The following is a 19570-nucleotide window of genomic DNA, read 5'->3' as shown; positions in this document are numbered from 1 at the left end:
TCTGTACGGGGCCCCGGCTTGCTGGCCAGATAGCGCGTGTTGACCACCTCAATACATCGCTATGGCAGAGCCGGAGATTGCCGACGGTAGCACTCCGGCTCTGCCATAGAGTTGTATTGAGGGGGCGTGTCAGCCGCCGCTTCATGCACTGGTCAACATGCCCCCTTCCTGCAGGCTGTCGGGGCCCCATACAGGAGATCGCGCAGGGGCCCCAGCGGTCGGACCCCCTGCGATCTGAAACTTATCCCCTGTCCTTAGGATAGGGGATAAGTTTTTCACCACTGGATATCTCCTTTAAGGAATAGATGGTCATAAAAAAATTAGGCCTGATATTATATAGGACTACATTTCCTAATACAGCAAAACTTCTTAGAGAAGACCACCCCAACATTACATCAAAATTGTTCTTCTGTGGGTGATTTTCTCAAACGAAATGACATGATGTAGGGTGGACTGGAAATGTGTTACACAAACTCTAGCTTGGATAAGAGTCTTCTCGAAAAAAAATTGTTTGTTGACCTATTCAAAGTATCAACACATTATTGTCTTTTCAATGTCTCAGAAATCAAAGAGTTGGGTAGTAAGAGGCCAAGACTTCTTCCCACCTCTCTTTTACTCTCTATGTCATAGTTGAGGTATGTCAGCAATGTCTCAGAAAATACCTCTCAAAGTAATGAGCCTCTTCCTCTCTATAGGAGGAAATCCGCCAAGGAAGGGAGTGAACTTTAAAGTCAGGCATGTATATATCAGACATTACAGTAGAGAATGGGAATTCTTAAGAGCTATTACCTCAGTTACATCGTATCCATGATTCCTAGAATACAGACACAAAACAAGACATGGGTTAAGTGCCAAACTTCATACACGAATTACAGAATAACTATATTCTAACAATATAGAGCAATATAGATGAATGAAGTGTAGTATGAGAATGCTTGATACATCATACACCAAAACAAGATGGTGGAGCAGATGATGGTTCTGTAATGATGAAGACCTATGCTATTGTGGTCCTCCACCATATTAACATATTAAGAGATGATGGTGATATCAAGCGTTAGGTGGAAAGCTTAAAGGGTACCTCTCATCAAAAAAACTTTTGATATATTATAGATTAATGTATGCAGAATAACTTCACAATTGCATGTTATTAAAAAATATGCTTCTTTCTATTTAATTTTCCACTTTGAAGAAATGACCACTAGGGGTCTCCCTACCAGTCCTGGCAGCAAGCATTTCAGACTCATTCTGGAGTCCTAAACACTACGAGCTGCAAGTCTGCTTTGTTCACAAAGGAGAACACTCAGAGCTGCCAGACTGCTTTGTTCACAGCCTGTTTGGCTGTGAACAAAGCAGGCTGGCAGCTCTGAGTGTTTAGGACTCCAGCATGAGTCAGAAATGCTTGCTGACAGGACTGATCGGGAAAAATACAATAGAAAGAAGCATATTTTTCATTAACATGCTATTGGAAAGTTATTCAACATCCATTAATCTAAAATATATCAAAAGTTTATTTGATGAGAGGTGCCCTTTAATACAATTTTATTGGACACATGTCCTTGGTCATCAGTAGTGCTATTTGTCTTTTATTTTCAGCAGCACACAACATGCTGATGACTAAAATGCTTTTTTTTGTAGTGTGAAAGGTACTTCCTAAAAGTGTTAGATTAGGTGTGGATTAGTCATCTTTATCCATAAGGAGATCTCTGTCACTGCTTGTATTCAGAGATACACAGGTCTCTATGCAGCCAGACATAATAGATACTACTGGTTTATCCTAGTAAACAGACCCTGTACATATCCAGCTCTTAAAGGGGTACTCCAGTGGAAAACTTTTTTTAAAATTTTTTTAAATCAACTGGTGCCAGAAAGTTAAACAGATTTTTTAATTACTACTATTAAAAAATCTTAATCCTTCCAGTACTTATTAGCTGCTGAATACTACAGGAAATTCTATTCTTTTTGGAACAGAGTGCTCTCTGCTGACATCACGAGCACAGTGCTCTCTGCTGACATCTCTGTCCATTTTAAGAACTGTCCAGAGTAGGAGAACATCCCCATAGCAAACATATGCTGCTGTGGACAGTTCCTAAAATGGACAGAGATGTCAGCAGAGAGCTCTGTGTTCCAAAAAAAAGAGTAGTATTCAGCAGCTAATAAGTACTGGAAGGATTAGGATTTTTTAGTTGATTTAAAAAATAAAAATAAAAAAAAAGTTTTCCACTGGAGTACCCCTTTAATATGGTTTAGTTGGTTACAGACGACATAGAACAAACAAAGGCATTGTCCAAGGATTGAAATAAACTGAACAAAAATGTACATTTTGCAAAGTGAAAACCAATGAATGTCTTCATGATACATGTCCGTACAGGCTGCTATGAGGACAATTATGGGCATAGAAACGAATGACCACAACATAACTTTGGAGCTGCCTATACTTTCCCTTACCGATGTATTACTGTCAGTCATGGTCCCTTAGAGATAATCTTGGGGCCAAATGTAAATGCTGAATGCAGAGCTTGAGCAACAAAGGCTTCCATTCAGTCTTACTTCCTCAATATCAGAATGTCCCATAAATTCTGTAGGCCCCTTCCACACATCTGTTGGGTTAATGTGAGTTATTGCAGTTGGCATTGGCATAAGTAGGTGATGGTGCGATATAAAGTTGTTGACAATGGCATAGTTAAGGTGGTGGTGGGATATAAAGCTGTTGGCACTGCCAGTGGTTAAGGTGGTGGTGGGATATAAAGCTGTTGGCAATGGCATAGTTAAGGTGGTGGTGGGATATAAAGCTGTTGGCACTGCCAGTGGTTAAGGTGGTGGTGGGATATAAAGCTGTTGGCACTGCCAGTGGTTAAGGTGGTGGTGGGATATAAAGCTGTTGGCACTGGTAGTGGTTAAGGTGGTGGGATATAAAGCTGTTAGCACTGCCAGTGGTTAAGGTGGTGGTGGGATATAAAGCTGTTGGCACTGCCAGTGGTTAAGGTGGTGGTGGGATATAAAGCTGTTGGCACTGCCAGTGGTTAAGGTGGTGGTGGGATATAAAGCTGTTGGCACTGGCAGTGGTTAAGGTGGTGGTGGGATATAAAGCTGTTGGCACTCCCAGTGGTTAAGGTGGTGGTGGGATATAAAGCTGTTGGCACTTGCAGTTGTTAAGGTGGTGGTGGGATATAAAGCTGTTGGCACTGGTAGTGGTTAAGGTGGTGGTGGAATATAAAGCTGTTGGCACTGGTAGTGGTTAAGGTGGTGGTGGGATATAAAGCTGTTGGCACTGCCAGTGGTTAAGATGGTGGTGGGATATAAAGCTGTTGGCACTGGCAGTGGTTAAGGTGGTGGTGGGATATAAAGCTGTTGGCACTTGCAGTTGTTAAGGTGGTGGTGGGATATAAAGCTGTTGGCACTGGTAGTGGTTAAGGTGGTGGTGGAATATAAAGCTGTTGGCACTGGTAGTGGTTAAGGTGGTGGTGGGATATAAAGCTGTTGGCACTGCCAGTGGTTAAGATGGTGGTGGGATATAAAGCTGTTGGCACTGGCAGTGGTTAAGGTGGTGGTGGGATATAAAGCTGTTGGCACTGGTAGTGGTTAAGGTGGTGGTGGGATATAAAGCTGTTGGCACTGCCAGTGGTTAAGGTGGTGGTGGAATATAAAGCTGTTGGCACTCCCAGTGATTAAGGTGGTGGTGGGATATAAAGCTGTTGGCACTTGCAGTTGTTAAGGTGGTGGGATATAAAGCTGTTGGCACTGGTAGTTGTTAAGGTGGTGGTGGGATATAAAGCTGTTGGCACTTGCAGTTGTTAAGGTGGTGGTGGGATATAAAGCTGTTGGCACTTGCAGTTGTTAAGGTGGTGGGATATAAAGCTGTTGGCACTGGTAGTGGTTAAGGTGGTGGTGGAATATAAAGCTGTTGGCACTAGTAGTGGTTAAGGTGGTGGTGGGATATAAAGCTGTTGGCACTTGCAGTTGTTAAGGTGGTGGTGGGATATAAAGCTGTTGGCACTTGCAGTTGTTAAGGTGGTGGTGGGATATAAAGCTGTCGGCACTGGCAGTGGTTAGGATGGTAAAAAAATATAAAGATCCTGACACTGGCAGTGGTTAAGCTGGTGGTTGGCATATAAAGCTCTTGGCAGAAAGAGGAAGTGCATAACTATTGTTTTAAATAGCACTTCTGACTATACCAACAAAATGGCAAATAGTGATCATCACCAATCCATGAAGATCAGGCTCCTTATGTAAAGATTTTCAGCATTTAGACATCTATCTTGGGCATAATAAGCTCTTCCCCCTGAGCATTCATTATCCTACACTTGTGAAGGATCTTCCTATTAGATGTGGATCAAGCTCTTAAGTCTCCCATAATGCACCTTCTTATTCTACTGCTAATGGACTTTATTTACTTTTAAGTGATGTTATAATTAAAGGGGTGGTCCTCTTCAGACAATCTCTTTTTTCAGAAGGGTCGACCAAATAACAAGCGATCACAGAAAGTCCTACTGGGTCTCCAGGTGATCGTTGTAATTTGTAGGGGCAACAGATCAAAATCCCAGCAGTTCTACCATAGGAAACTTGTATTTTACACAGTTGTAACTAAACTCAATTGGCCGTCAATGTGTAACGCATGGACATGCTGAGTCCTCCAGAATCTAAGACCCTCTTTATAGATGGTCATCAGTCACCTCTTATAAGACCATATTCCCTCAGAAAAGCCCCTCCCCCAATAGCAAAACCTGTATCTAATCCCATTAAAGCTTTCAAATCCAATGTGTAATGCATTTACCTACATCAGTGTGTCCACTATATACTGTATTAGAGATAGCGTGTACATACTGTATACCACAGAAACCAAGCCTCCCTTTGTAATACACTAAAACGACATGCACTGTGTGCGACAGAGGACTCACACACCATAATGCTGTACACAGATAACACTGTAGTAGATCAACGCATAAGTTGTACATAGTTCGTAATCCCACCAGTACACCTATACAAACACCAATAGGTAGTATAACATACGACTGACCTGCAAAGTTCCTCGAATATATGAAAATTGAGTTTTCTTTTCTTGTTCTCATTCAGGCAGACTCCAATCCTCTTCCTGGTGTGCAGAGAAGGCATGATCACCGCTCCTGCTATCAGTCCCTACACTGTAAACCAGCTTGCCCAGGTATAACACCAGTCTGCTACAGTCACCTTTGACCTTCCAGCAGCATTCTACCTGCTTAGGTAGGATGGCTTTTCTAGTGGCGATGACTAAGGTTGGTGTAGACTAGAGTACACAAGGTGTGGGCCGGCATCAGCTGAGGGCCATAAATATTGATTAGGTCACAGTTACCTAGCATATGGTATATGACACCTTCTAGTGAGGAGCAACAGCAAACACTAAGCTATGGGATCAGTGACAGATTATATATATATATATATATATATATATATATATATATAGATATAGATATGATTTTGTATGTTAATTAGAGATAAGTTAATCAATTGTAAATAAATCAAATTTGTTCTGAATTGGTCCCTCCGCCCCCACCTCGAATTTGATTCAGTCAGAATAAAAAATTTTTGCTATATGTTTTGAGCAAATTCAAATAGCGGGGACTCTTGTCAAAGGTAGGAGTCACTGCTCCAGTACAATGGGCAACAAAGCACACATTGGCCCAGATTTACTAAGAATGACAAAAAATCCCTATGTTTTAGCGTTCTGCCTTCACCTTCAGTCAGATTCAATAATAACAGCCCACTTGTTGGTCAGTGTATTTTGGTGGTTTTTGATGTGCGCCTCTCTGCACTCAGTTGCCAATTTTTAGGGTAATTTGAGTCAAATTCCAAGATTGTTTATTAGACATGACAAATCCGTCGGGTAAATTCAGAACACGCTAAAAAAAAAAAGTAAAAAAAAAACCCTAGAAAAAAGAGCTGGCTTTCTGTTTAGTAAATCTGGGTCACTGTATGCCTCACCAGTCACATAACATGTGCAGAGCGACTGGCCCAACGAATGCCTGCGGTGGCCCAGAGGTAAGTGGCGATGCTGTATGTATCAGTACTCACACTCACTAGTACATAGTGCAGAGCACCTGGCCCAATAAATGCCTCTGGCCGCACCTGTCATATCACATAAAGAAAAAATGGTTCTATTTGTTACTAACTAGGTCATGCAGATGCTTTACATGTCTTTTTTATGTGTCTAGCTTCTGTATTTGGCTCACAAATTCCTCTATTCTGCTGCTCACTCATTCTGACATACACTGCTCAGGAGGGGCCGTGTCCGAGGCAGGTACTGGGCCCTCACTCACCATGCAGTCACTTGTTCCTGAGTCTGCTGTGCTGGGTATCTTCATCCATTCACTTCAGGCTGCTCTGTAACCCCCTCCTCTCTGTTTTCATTCTGCAGTCTGATAGGACAGGAGTGAGCACAGAAGAGTGCTAGTCCGGCTTCATTTCCTAGACTTTGTCCCAGCCTGTGCTTCAGCTGGGACAAAGATGATGCTGCAGCTGGATAGGATTATATTCTGTTTGGTATGGGGACCCCTAGTGGTCTTTTTTTTTATAATCCATGATTTCTATAGAAAGGAGATTATTTTCTTATGAAGTATATTAAAAAGGTTAATGCTTTGCTGTTACGATTCGGCAGGCTGGATGTGGATCCTCTGTGTCAGCGAGGGATTGGGGTGGACCGTGTCGGTGGACCGGTTCTAGAGATGATACTGGTTTTCACCAGAGCCCGCCACAAAGCGGGATGGTCTTGCTGCGGCGGTAGCAACCAGGTCGTATCCACCGGCAACGGCTCAACCTCGCTGACTGCTGAGAAGGCGTGGGACAGAAGGACTAGGCAGAGGCAAGGTCAGACGTAGCAGAAGGTCGGGCAGGCGGCAAGGTTCGTAGTCAAGGAGGATAGCAGGAAATCTGGAACACAAGCTTTGGACAACACTAAACGCTTTCACTGTCACAAGGCAACAAGATCCAGCAAGGAAGTGCAGGGGAAGTAAGGTAATATGCCGAGAGAGGAACGCCGCGAGCGCTCCGGGGAGGAGCAGGGACCCGGAGCGCTCGGCTTAACAGTACCCCCCCCTTAGGTCTCCCCCTCTTTTTGTCGGGATGTTTCTTCATCCGGGATGAGGCCTGTATGAGGGATTTTTGAGTCTCTTTCCAGATGGTGGAGAAGTCCCGGGAAACCTCATCAACAGCGGGCAAACCAGAAGGCATGGGAGTGGGGAGGAGGGGAAGAGGGTGAAGCTGGGCACGGGGCAAAGTGTTACCAGGACGGGGGCTATGAGGAGGAGACACAGCATAGTCCTGATAGGCCTTGGGGAGACCAGGTAAAGGAGGAGACGCTGAGGTTAGACTAACGGGACTGGGAGCAGACGTGAGGCATTTTTTATGGCAAGAAGCCCCCCAGCTCTTGATCTCCCCAGTGGTCCAATCAAGGGTAGGAGAGTGGTGTTGGAGCCATGGCAGATCAAGGAGGACTTCAGAGGTGCAGTTGGGCAAAACAAAAAGTTAAATTTTTTCGTGATGCCGTCCAATACTCATGAGCAGGGGTTCTGTGCGATAACGCACGGTGCAGTCCAATTTAACTCCGTTGACCGAGGAAATGTAGAGCGGCTTGACGAGACAGGTCACCGGGATGCAGAACTTATTCACCAAAGAGGCCAGAATAAAATTTCCAGAGGAACCAGAGTCCAAGAAGGCCGCGGCAGAGAAGGAAGAGTTGGCAGAAGGAGAAATCCGCACGGGCACAGTGAGACGTGGAGAAGCAGACTTCGTACCAAGAGACGCCACACCCATGTGAGCTGGGTGCGTGCGTGCGTTTCCCAGACGTGGAGGACGAATAGGGCAATCCACCAAGAAGTGTTCGGTACTGGCGCAGTACAGACATAAATTGTTATCCCTACGGCGAGTCCTCTCTTCATGGGTCAGGCGAGACCGATCCACTTGCATAGCCTCCTCGGCGGTAGGCACAGGGGTAGATTGCAAAGGATACTGTGAGAGAGGTGCCCAGAGATCAAGGTCTTTTTCCTGGCGGAGCTCCTGGTGTCTCTCAGAAAAACGCATGTCAATGCGGGTGGCCAAATGGATAAGTTCTTGCAGGTTGGCAGGAATCTCTTGTGCGGCCAGCACATCCTTGATGTTACTGGATAGGCCTTTTTTAAAGGTCGCGCAGAGAGCCTCGTTATTCCAAGATAATCCGGAAGCGAGAGTACGAAATTGGATGGCGTACTCGCCTACTGAAGAATTACCCTGGACCAGGTTCAGCAGGGCAGTCTCGGCAGAAGAAGCTCGGGCTGGTTCCTCGAAGACACTACGGACTTCAGCGAAGAAGGACTGGACAGTGGCTGTGGCAGGATCATTGCGGTCCCAGAGCGGTGTGGCCCAAGACAAAGCCTTTTCAGATAGAAGACTCACTACGAACGCCACCTTAGACCGTTCCGTAGGAAATTGGTCTGACAACATCTCCATATGTAGGGAACATTGAGACAAGAAACCACGGCAGAGTCGGGAGTCCCCATCAAATTTGTCCGGCAGGGAAAAGCGGAGGCTAGGAGCGGCCACTCGCTGCGGAGGAGGTACAGGAGCTGGCGGAGGAGATGGTTGCTGCTGTAGCAGTGGCAGAAGTTGCTGTAACGTGGCGGTCAACTGCGACAGCTGCTGTCCTTGTTGGGCAATTTGCTGCGATTGCTGGGAGACAACCGTGGGTAGGTCAGCGAGACTTGGCAGCGGCACCTCATCGGGATCCATGGCCGGATCTACTGTTACGATTCGGCAGGCTGGATGTGGATCCTCTGTGTCAGCGAGGGATTGGCGTGGACCGTGTCGGTGGACCGGTTCTAAGACGCTACTGGTATTCACCAGAGCCCGCCGCAAAGCGGGATGGTCTTGCTGCGGCGGTAGCAACCAGGTCGTATCCACCGGCAACGGCTCAACCTCGCTGACTGCTGAGAAGGCGTGGGACAGAAGGACTAGGCAGAGGCAAGGTCAGACGTAGCAGAAGGTCGGGGCAGGCGGCAAGGTTCGTAGTCAAGGAGGATAGCAGGAAATCTGGAAACACAGGCTACCAAACGCTAAACGCTTTCACTGGCACAAGGCAACAAGATCCGGCAAGGGAGTGCAGGGGAAGTGAGGTAATATGGACAGGGAGCAGGTGGAAGCTAATTAGGCTGATTGGACCAGGCACCAATCATTGGTGCACTGGCCCTTTAAAACTTAGAGAGCTGGCGCGCGCGCGCCCTAAGGAGCGGAGCCGCGCGCGCCAGGACGTGACAGCCGTGGACCGGGACAGGTGAGTGACTTGGGATGTGATTCGCGAGCGGGCGCGTCCTGCTATGCGAATCGCATCCCCGCCGGCAATGTCAGTGCAGCGCTCCCGGTCAGCGGGTCTAACCGGGGCGCTGCAGAGAGAGGAACGCCGCGAGCGCTCCGGGGAGGAGCAGGGACCCGGAGCGCTCGGCTTAACATTTGCCAAGATGTACAACACATAAGAAGTTTTTGATTTTGACAGTGACCATTAAAATCGGAAATTTGACGAACGATTTGAGTGAAATGGTGATTCTGCATATTTGTGACAGATCTGCATGAAATAAATACCCTGATGTGGTTTATTCAGACCAAGGGTAGCACGAGCTGTAAATATAACCATGACTGGTGTATAGTCTATGAGTGCCACAAGAGTCTTTTTTTCAGTAGTGGATAATTTCATAGTTCCGGGGCAGAATGACTATTACGCTGCCTGCAGTCTGAGTAGTTTCCCCTTGTTTTCACATTAAACAGAGATTGCATAGATAACAAGCTGAGTACCCGGTGCTGCCCGTTTTTTCCTACCTAATCCTTGGGGGGGGGGGGGAAGAAACAAAGAAGGTAGCTTTTGTCCTCATATCCAGTCTTTATATCCCAACCTCATATCCCAACCTCATATCCCATCCTCATATCCCAACCTCATATCCCAACCTCATATCCCATCCTCATATCCCAACCTCATATCCCGACCTCATGTCCTGTCCTCATATCCCGTCTTCATAAGTTGCTGAGTTGTCCATAGCAACCAATCAGATCGCTTCTTTCATTTTTGAAAAGGCCTGTGAAAAATGAAAGAAGCGATCTGATTGGTTGCTATGGGCAACTCAGCAACTTTCCTCAGGACAGGTTTTGATAAATCTCTCCTATTGAGTGTTATATGTATAGATTATAATGTGTCTAAACCTTTTTCATCCCTACAAGTAGAGGTTACATGCTAGACTAGGTCTCAGTCCTCCTAAGGCCATGTAGGGTTTTTGGGAACACCTTAGACACTAAGAAGGAGATTTATCAAGCTCCGTAGTCGATTTTTTTGCGTAAAAAAAGTCATACGTACTTGCGCACGTGCGTCTTTTCTATACATGCTGATTTGACTTTTTGATTTTTGCTTATTCCAAAGCACATTTCGGAAATCTGCTCACGTAGTAATTTTTTTGTCTTTTTACTTTGCAGTGGTCATGTATTTATCAAATGCGATAATCGCTATTTATGAAGGAAAAAAAGTTGCATCTCCATTTAAAAGTCACATTTGTATTCCAGGTCCAACCTGGCTTACAGAAAGTGCATATGTTTCTAGAAAAGGACATGAACACCCACTTTAACAACTGTTCTTGTTCTGTATCGTGAAACAAAGCTACTACATTAATATCAATGTTAATTATAGAAAAAAATTGTTATATAACTACTAATTCTATTCATTTTAATGTTGAAAATACACACTGCACACCTTGTTAATTTTAGGACACGTACATTCTGGCGTACCCACTACATACCCATAGACTTGCATTGAGGGGGCATGGTGTGATGTCACGAGGAGGCGTGGTCATGACATCATGACCACCGGCTCCCTCTCCAAGCGTTCGGAACTAAATTTCGAACGATGGGGCAGCAGGGTACCCATTTAACTTTGCTGACAAACACTTGATCCTCTGTGCATTCAAGAAATCACAAGCACCACTACATATCCGAGGTCATACACTGCTTCGTTTACTTCATCTAAGTGGCCAAGCAGTGAAAGGCCTCCTCCATGGTCTGCTCGGCTTCGATAAACAGAAGTGTGCTTCATTCTCCAATGCCCGACGAAACTGAAGATTTTCCTTGCTAATGGTGCTTCAGAGTTGCTCAAGATTCCTTAGGCCGCAGCATTTTTGAATAGCTTTCATCTCCAGGTAGTTGGTGACTGTTCCCAACTGCAAGGAAAAGGAGCAGTGTGGATAAACATGCCTCCTCTGCTTGTCCACCAACCTGGTTCCTACAAGGGAGGACATTTCCTATTTTTTCTCTATGTCCCTTCTTTGATAGTGTTATGATATGCGCTCCGGCCGTACATGCCGGCCATGAGCGCATGGCTCCGTTTTCCTCTGCTGCCAGCGGGGCTGGGATTCGCATCGCAGGAAGCGCCCGCATGCAAATCCCAGACCGTCACTCACCTACTGTTCCTCCTGCCTCCTCCTCGGTCTCTATGCTCCGGCGCGCGTGTCCCCATCCCCTAGGGTGCGCGTGCGCTGGAGCTCTGAGATTTAAAGGGCGTTCCTGAGTATTGCCTTGCTGTTTAGTTTATCGTACCCTTTGTTTTGTGACCTGACCTTGCTCCTTTGCTGCCTGTCTACTGACCACTTGCTACGTTCCTGACTATGCTACTGTGCTGCCTGCCCTGACCTTTTTCTATCCTGACTACAAGTTGCCTTATCCCACCTGTTCCTTGAATTTCCTCAGCTAGCTGTGTGGCCGAGCCATGCCAGGGGTAGCGACCTGGGTGCCGCCTGCCGCAGCAAGTTCATCCCGCTTTGCGGCGGGCTCTGGTGAAAACCAGCGGCATCTTAGACTCCGCTCCCTGGTACGGTCCTTGTCATCAGCCACACAGGTCCAGCGGATCCACTACCACCGGAGTTCCTGTCTACTGAAACGTTAGTGTTACAGATGGGATGAGTATGGTTGTAACTGCGGGATCTTATGCATGACATCACACCATTGTTTATTTTTGCCTTTATGATGTTGTGCTCCTCCAAGGCAGATAGGAACGTCCTAGCTCTAGAGCTCCTTAAAATTATTGGGGGGGGGGAGGGGGGGGGGCTGGTGGGGAGTAAGTTTGCACTAGATAGTTTTTTTAGTCTTCAGGTAGAAGGGCCTGGGGGTTTCTATTGTAGGGGATTGTGTTACACTGTCATCAAGGTTGGTGCAAATCACTTATACTGGGAAAAAAGAGAAGTCCATTAGCTTACAAGCACTTCGAGTTGTTTTTCTCTTATGCATTTTCTTTTACTGCTTTTACACCTTATTGGGGGAGAGAGGGGGGAGTTAGTTCGGGGGGGGGGGGGGGGGTTATGCCTCACATATGTGCCTTAGGCTATGTTCACAGGGCAGAATTTCCGCATGGATTTCTGCATTGAAATTCTGCATGGGTTAATAGCCTATTAACTTCAATGGGATGCCTCAATTCCATTGCAGAATTTTCGCTGCAGATGTTCTGCAGCTAAAATTCCTTATTCTGCGAAAATTTAAATCATGTCTTATACTTTTGCGGAATTTAGCTGCGGAAGCCCATTAAAGTGAATGTTTTTTTTTTTCTCCGCTAAAGGTTTCGTGTGGTTATCGCGCTAATTCAGGTGGAAGTTGCACTGACTTTGTGCTCTGTGTATTCATGCGGAAATTCCACATGAATTATGCAGAAATACTGCTTATGATTTGAAAGATGTGGAATTCCGGGCAAACTAATGCATCCGCAGATTTCTGCATCTATGTAGAATTTCTACCGTCTAAACATAGCCTTATTTTTTCTGGATGAGATGATCATATTGCATGCCCTTTTTGCTTCCCTAGAGAACTGTATTCTGTTATCACATTTTGTATAAGTTTGCCACATGAAAGTTGGCTTCTTTCCTCTTCCAAGCGCAGAATGGTACTCCGCCATAAAAAAATTAAAAAAATTAGGGGTGGACATAGCTTTTTTTTCAAGAGATGCATTTACCTTCAGATGACTTCTTTAGAATGAAACAATACTGGGTTGCTGAGGTTATAGGTTCTCCAGGCAATGAAAGAAAGGCAGGTGTCCTTATTTTACTTAAAGGGGTACTCCAGTGGAAAACTTTTTTTTTTTTTTTTTTTTTATCAACTGGTGCCAGAAAGTTAAACAGATTTGTAAATTACTTCTATTAAAAAATCTTAATCCTTCCAGTACTTATTAGCTGCTGAAAACTACAGGGGAAATTATTTTCTTTTCGGAACACAGAGCTCTCTGCTGACATCATGACCACAGTGCTCTCTGCTGACACCTCTGTCCGTTTTAAGAACTGTCCAGAGTAGGAGAAAATCCCCATAGAAAACATATGCTGCTCTGGACAGTTCCTAAAATGGACAGAGATGTTAGCAGAGAGCACTGTGGTCATGATGTCAGCAGAGAGCTCTGTGTTCCAAAAAGACCGCTGATAATCTCCCTCGATCTGGGGCTCCACACAAGATCTCACCTGGTGGTGTAAAAATTATCACAAGAACGGTGATCAAAAATCCCAGAACCACACAGGGGACCTAGTGAATGACCTGCAGAGAGCTGAGACCAAAGTAACAACGGCTACCATCAGTAACACACTACGCCGCCAGGGACTCAAATCATGCAGTGCCAGACTTGTCCCCCTGCTTAAGCTAGTATATGTCAGAGGCTCCTTTGAAGTTTGCTAGAGAGCATTTGGATGATGCAGAAGAGGAGTGGGAGAATGTCATATGGTCAGATAAAACTAAAGTAGAACTTTTTGGTAGAAACTCAACTCATCGTGTTTGGAGAAAAAATGCTGCATTGCATCCAAAGAACACCATACCTACTGTGGGAGTGGAAACATCATGCTTTGGGGCTGTTTTTCTGCTAAGGGACCAGGACGACTGATCCGTGTAATGGAAAGCATGAATGGGGCCATGTATAGTGAGATTGAGTGAAAACCTCCTTCATCAGTGAGGGCATTGGAGATGAAATGTGGCTTGGTCTTTCAGCATGACAAGGATCCCAAACAAACTGCCTGGGCAATGAAGGAGTGGCTTCGTAAGAAGCATTTCAAGGTCCTGGAGTGGCCTAGCCAGTCTCCAGATCTCAACCCCATAGAAAACCTTTGGAGGGAGAGGAAAGTCCGTGTTGCCCCAAAACATCACTGCTCTAGAGGAGATCTGCATGGAGGAATGGGCCAGAATACCAGCAACAGTGTGTGAAAACCTTGTGAAGACTTACAGAAAACGTTTGACCTCTGTCATTGCCAACAAAGGGTATATAACAAAGTATTGAGATGAACTTTTGTTATTGACCAAATACAAATTTTCCACCATAATTTGCAAATAAATTCTTCAAAAATCAGACAATATGATTTTATGGATTCTGTTCTCATTCTGTCTCTCATAATTGAGGTTATAACCTATGATGAAAATTACAGCCTCTCATCTTTTTAAGTGGGAGAACTTGCACAATTGGTGGCTGACTAAATACTTTTTTGCCCCACTGTACTGTTAAAGACATTCAAGCTGAAGATGAAGGTAGGAAGTTGGATACTCCTTGTGGTAGTCTGTCGCTTTACAATATTGTATGATCGTAATGATCATAATTGTAGATTTTTTTCTAGCTGACATTCTTCAGGATGAGTACCCCAATATATTGATTGGAGGCAATTTCAGTTCGGTCCTTCAGGTGGATGAAGACAGACAGAGGAATAAGTTGGCTGCAGGTGGTAGACCCAGAGAGGAGCGCACTTTATCGCAATTTGAAGACACCGTCTGGGTCACGGACATTAGGAGGCACCAGAATCCCATGGCTTCAAATTCACAAACTATTTTACACTAAATGTTAGCATCACCTTGCTTTTTAAGGCTATGTTCACAAATTGGAATTTCCGCACAGAGATTCTCCGTGTAGACATTCCGGAGAGTGCTGGCACCGCAGGGCCTACCGGGATACCAGGAATTTTCCTAGTAGGCTGTCCACCCCATAGGCCAGTTACTGGAAAATATGGGTCCAATTGTAATATGGAGAAGAGGAAGGTGGTGGGTGGGGGGAAATCAGGATATTTACCTAATGAAGGGAAGGAGGGAGGAGAGGGGGGATAATCAGCCTACCTACCTAATTTAGGGGAGGGGGGATAAATTAGCCTATCTACCTAATATAGGGGAGGGGGAGCAGAGGAGGAGAAATCAGCGTATCTACCTATCTAATACGGGATAAAACAGCCTACCTATCTATTTAATATGGAGAAACAGCATATTTACCTATCTAACATGCAGAAACAGCCTATTTACCTGTGGTAGCCACGGGTGGTGTAGGGAAATACCTTATCACTTTGCGACGCCAGTGCACCGTTAGCCTATACATGGTCTGAGGTTGGAGACAGCTTCCTCTTGGCCAGACCGGGGAGTAAAGGGACACACTAATGTCCAGTTGCGGATAAATGTTGTTTCTAAGAAGGGTGCAGATGGTATTACAAGGACAGTATGGTACAGAGTGAGAGGATGCAGCGTAACCCCTTGGGAGCCCTATTGCCTTGCTGGGACTTGTGGTGCTTTCACCAGATAAATTGATACTGACTTGAGAGACTTGAAGATTGATCCTGGTAGCTAGGCTTCTGTCAAGGTCTTGTAGCTTTCTCTGCTAGAGCATGAACTTCCACCGTGCGGGTGATACTTGCAGAATGACTGTGTAAAGTAGATTTGATCTGCGCCTTGCCTTAGAGCTTTTCCACACACATCACACCTTACACCTTTACCAAACTTACTCAGACTCAACTGCGAACTCAACTGTGAACTAGGGCAACTCCTCCCCCCACTAGACTATATGGGGAAGAATTTAGGGGTTCCCATTGGCAGGCATGGTCATATGGGGTACACGTCTCCTCTGCTTAAAGGCACAGTAACACATAAATAACATACATGAGGATAACAACAACAAAAATAATTCTAAAAAAATATATTAATTCTTTCTAAACTGCAAAACATAATTAATGTGGTAATAAGTCCTTCAGTGGGCCCAACACCAGGGCTGCCGGTCTGCCCAAAGCAGTCCGAAGCCACAGGACAGCCTTTGGTGCTGGGACACCACATACCTATCTAATACGGCGATGACAGCCTATCTACCTATCTAATATTGGGGTGGGGGGGGGGGGGTTGGGGAACAGCCTATCTACCTTTTTAATATGGGGGAGGTAGACCGCCTATCTACCTATCTAAAATGAGGTGGGATGATTGACAGCCCATCTACCTATCTAATATGGGGGGGGGGGGGGAATGACAGCCTATATACCTATCTAATATGGGGGAAAACAGCCTATCTACCTATCTAATCAGGGCCGGAGGACTGACCATCGGGCACTCCAGGGCACCGGTGGGCCGGGCCGTCCGACTGCCTAATGTGACAAACTGTGTGAGAGTCTGCAGCAGAGATAGGTGGCCCGCCGCTTTGAGAGTGGTGGCCGGAGGAACTAACATTCTGGTAATACAGGGGGGACTCTTTGTGTGCTGGCGTGCTGCACAGGCCGGGCCATACGCCAGCAGTAAAGATTCTGTATGGTACCGCCGTGGCCGCCGCTTTGAGAGTGGTGGCCGGTGGTACCGTTTTAATACCTGTCACAGCCCCAGCAGCGTGACGTGACTCACGTTGCTATACAGTGTGCTGGGCAGAGGCTGTGTATACAGGTGCCACGCAAGCACGTGTCTTTATCCCTGTGTGGTAGAGGGTGTGATGCAGGGCAGATGGAATTACCCTAGGGGCATTAACCCCTTGTATTCATGATGCCAGGGCATGGTTCATCCTCAATACCACCCAAAGGTAAACCGCTGGATCCTGGGCTAGGCACAAGGGAAATAATGGACAACTGTAGCTTTATTGAGTGACAGATGGAACATTCTGTTCAGCTTAGCCAGGCCCAAGGAGGGGACCAGTGACTTCAGAGACCTTAAGGGTTTGCTGGGACTTGCAGTAGTTTTGTATAATTTTAGTGTAGGCCACTCTGACTTGACAATAGATAACTGTGACTGACTTGACTTGAGACGGACAAAGCTGTGACTGTAGCTTAATTGTAGACTTGCCGGCTTGTGGCTGCAGGACGGACTTGAGGCCTCCTATGGACTCCAGACACACTCTAGGACTGGACTGCACTGGACCTCAGAAAAGACTTAACTGGAAATCAAGATCATAAGAGAGAGATCTAGCTCCACCCAGGGCTTATATGGGGGAGACTAGGAGGTCCCAGAGAACAGAAAGTGATCTCCCTGTTGAAGGAGACCGTATTTGCCTTTGAAATGCATTGGAAGCCTTTCTGACCCTTCAGGTTCACATTAGTGACGTCACTCGAAACAAACACTCGGACTTCATCAGGAAAGGTATAGGTCGAGATGCCGCTGGCTGGGGCTGTCTCCCAAACCTCCCCAAACTTGGACTATCAAACATTACCTGCAAGAACAGCGCTATATCCACATCATCTGGAGGACAGTATGAAAAGGAGTACATCGGTATTCTCAAGACTGAAAGGGGTTACTTCTATTAAAAAATCTTAATCCTTCCAATAATTATCAGCTGCTGAAGCTGAGTTGTTCTTTTCTGTTAAGGATTAAGATTTTTTAATAGAAGTAATTTACAAATCTGTTTAACTTTCTGGAGCCAGTTGATATATATATATAAAAAAAAGTTTTTTTCTTGGATAACCCCTTGAAACTCTGAACACTAGCACAGAACATCACATCTTCATAGTAAGTTGTATTATATATATATATATATATATATATATATATATATATATATATATATATATAACTTCTCAAAGTCCATATTTTTGGGTTTTTAGACAATGCTTTTTATGCTAAAAATTATGCATTATCTTTATTCTGTAGATTAATGTGATTAAAATGATACTCAATTTATATAGTTGTTTTTTCATTACTGTGCTAGTATTCGAGAGAAAGTCCAGCTCACTCCCCTAGCCTGCAGCACTCGGACTGGCGTGGGCTGCGCCTGGATACTGTGTAGACAAGTAGAGATGGTCCAGCGCAGGTAGGTCAGGAACGGAATACTTTATTGCAGAATCAAAGTAGCTACATGACATACATGGACAAACGTGACGCGTTTCGGCCCTGCAAACGGGCCTTAGTCATACAAATAGGGAAAATATCCCACACATATCCAATCAAGTGTGGGATAGATTTCACCCTCCCACTGTGCGCAGGTGCATAAGGTCTCGAATTCCAACCCGATGTCTCTGTGCATGGCGGGGGAACATAGAAAACATGGATATAGAATATACAGCTCAAATCCCCAATGGAGATATGTAATTAAACAATTCCATACATCTCCACTGAGGACACGATAATATACAAGAAAAAAATAATGAAATAAAACAATTTTTCTTCCCCCAAAAAAGAAAGAAACTAAGAGCAGAGAAAAACATATATTAATAAAACCATGGTAACTAGACAAAGCCGGGCAAACTTAACTATACCCCATGGTAATAATGATAATAATTGTAACAAAATAATAATGATAATTCACATGTGCTGAGCTGCCTGCCCCAGCTTGAAAACCATATGAGATAACTATTATGAGTGAGGAGAATTAAAGAAAAAGAATAAAAAAATGAATAAATACATAAAACTCAACATATGCATATGCATGGAGCAAGAAATATGAACCTATACTCCAAAGACCCGCTACTGTGGATGGAGAAAAAAGAGTGGTACGGGGGGACAATGTTTAATTCCATGAATGAATAATGTAGAATGATATCCATTCTTTTATTAAGTCCATTGGGAGTTCGACTGTCCAACCTCAAGATCCAATATACCTCTCGGTCTAATAGTTTGGATCTAATATTCCCTCCCCGAATGGGGGGTGTTACTTTTTCTAGACCTTGCAAGATAAGTAATGTCGCATTACCCGAATGTATCTCAGCACAATGCTTCGATGCCATAGATACATTACGGGAGTTGAAAGGAAGTACAGTGCAGACCAAAAGTTTGGACACACCTTCTCATTCAGAGTTTTCTTTATTTTCATGACTATGAAAATTGTAGATTCACACTGAAGGCATCAAAACTGTGAATTAACACATGTGGAATTATATACATAACAAAAAAGTGTGATACAACTTAAAATCCACCATCTGGATTGGGTTCAGGTCCGGTGACTGTGGAGGCCAGGTCATCTGGCGCAGCACCCCATCACTCTCCTTCTTGGTCAAATAGCCCTTACACAGCCTGGAGGTGTTTGGGGTCATTGTCCTGTTGAAAAATAAATGATGGTCCAACTAAATGCAAACCGGATGGAATAGCAGCCGCTGCCAGATGCTGTAGTAGCCATGCTGGTTCAGTATGCCTTAAATTTTGAATAAATCCCCAACAGTGTCACCAGCAAAGCCCCCCACACCATCACACCTCCTCCTCCACACCATCACACCTCCTCCTCCACACCAGCACACCTGTGAAGTGAAAACCATTTCAGGTGACTACCTCTTGAAGCTCAACAAGAGAATGTCAAGAGTGTGCAAAGCCGTAATCAAAGCAAAAGGAAGAACCTAGAATATGACATATTTTCAGTTGTTTCACACTT

The 19570-nt window shown here is 44.9% G+C and overlaps 2 protein-coding genes across 9 annotated transcripts in view; one reads left to right on the top strand and one right to left on the bottom strand.

The window, feature by feature from the left end:
* The window catches only part of LOC130291454 (inositol-tetrakisphosphate 1-kinase-like), a 236600-nt gene that overhangs the window by 26225 nt on the left and 190805 nt on the right, over positions 1–19570 (bottom strand). For 7 of the 8 annotated variants that reach the window (XM_056540189.1, XM_056540182.1, XM_056540184.1 and 4 more), the window contains one exon: positions 790–814. In XM_056540189.1, the coding sequence (XP_056396164.1) occupies positions 790–814 (25 nt within the window). Of the gene's footprint in view, positions 1–789; positions 815–5017; positions 5298–19570 lie in introns of those variants that run through there. The other variant, XM_056540181.1, reaches the window with a different exon arrangement.
* LOC130291456 (calpain-1 catalytic subunit-like) overlaps positions 2454–19570 on the top strand; it is a 127053-nt gene continuing 109936 nt past the window's right edge. Inside the window, exons 1-3 of the mRNA XM_056540195.1 lie at positions 2454–4011; positions 5074–5220; positions 17918–18019. The gene's annotated coding sequence lies outside the window, so the exon portion shown is untranslated. The remainder of the gene's footprint in view (positions 4012–5073; positions 5221–17917; positions 18020–19570) is intronic.

The sequence above is a fragment of the Hyla sarda genome, chromosome 9 (genome assembly GCF_029499605.1).
Source record: "Hyla sarda isolate aHylSar1 chromosome 9, aHylSar1.hap1, whole genome shotgun sequence".
In the NCBI taxonomy this organism is placed as follows: Eukaryota; Metazoa; Chordata; class Amphibia; order Anura; family Hylidae; genus Hyla; species Hyla sarda.
Note: the sequence above shows the minus strand (reverse complement) of the source record. Positions and strands in the feature narration are given on the sequence as shown.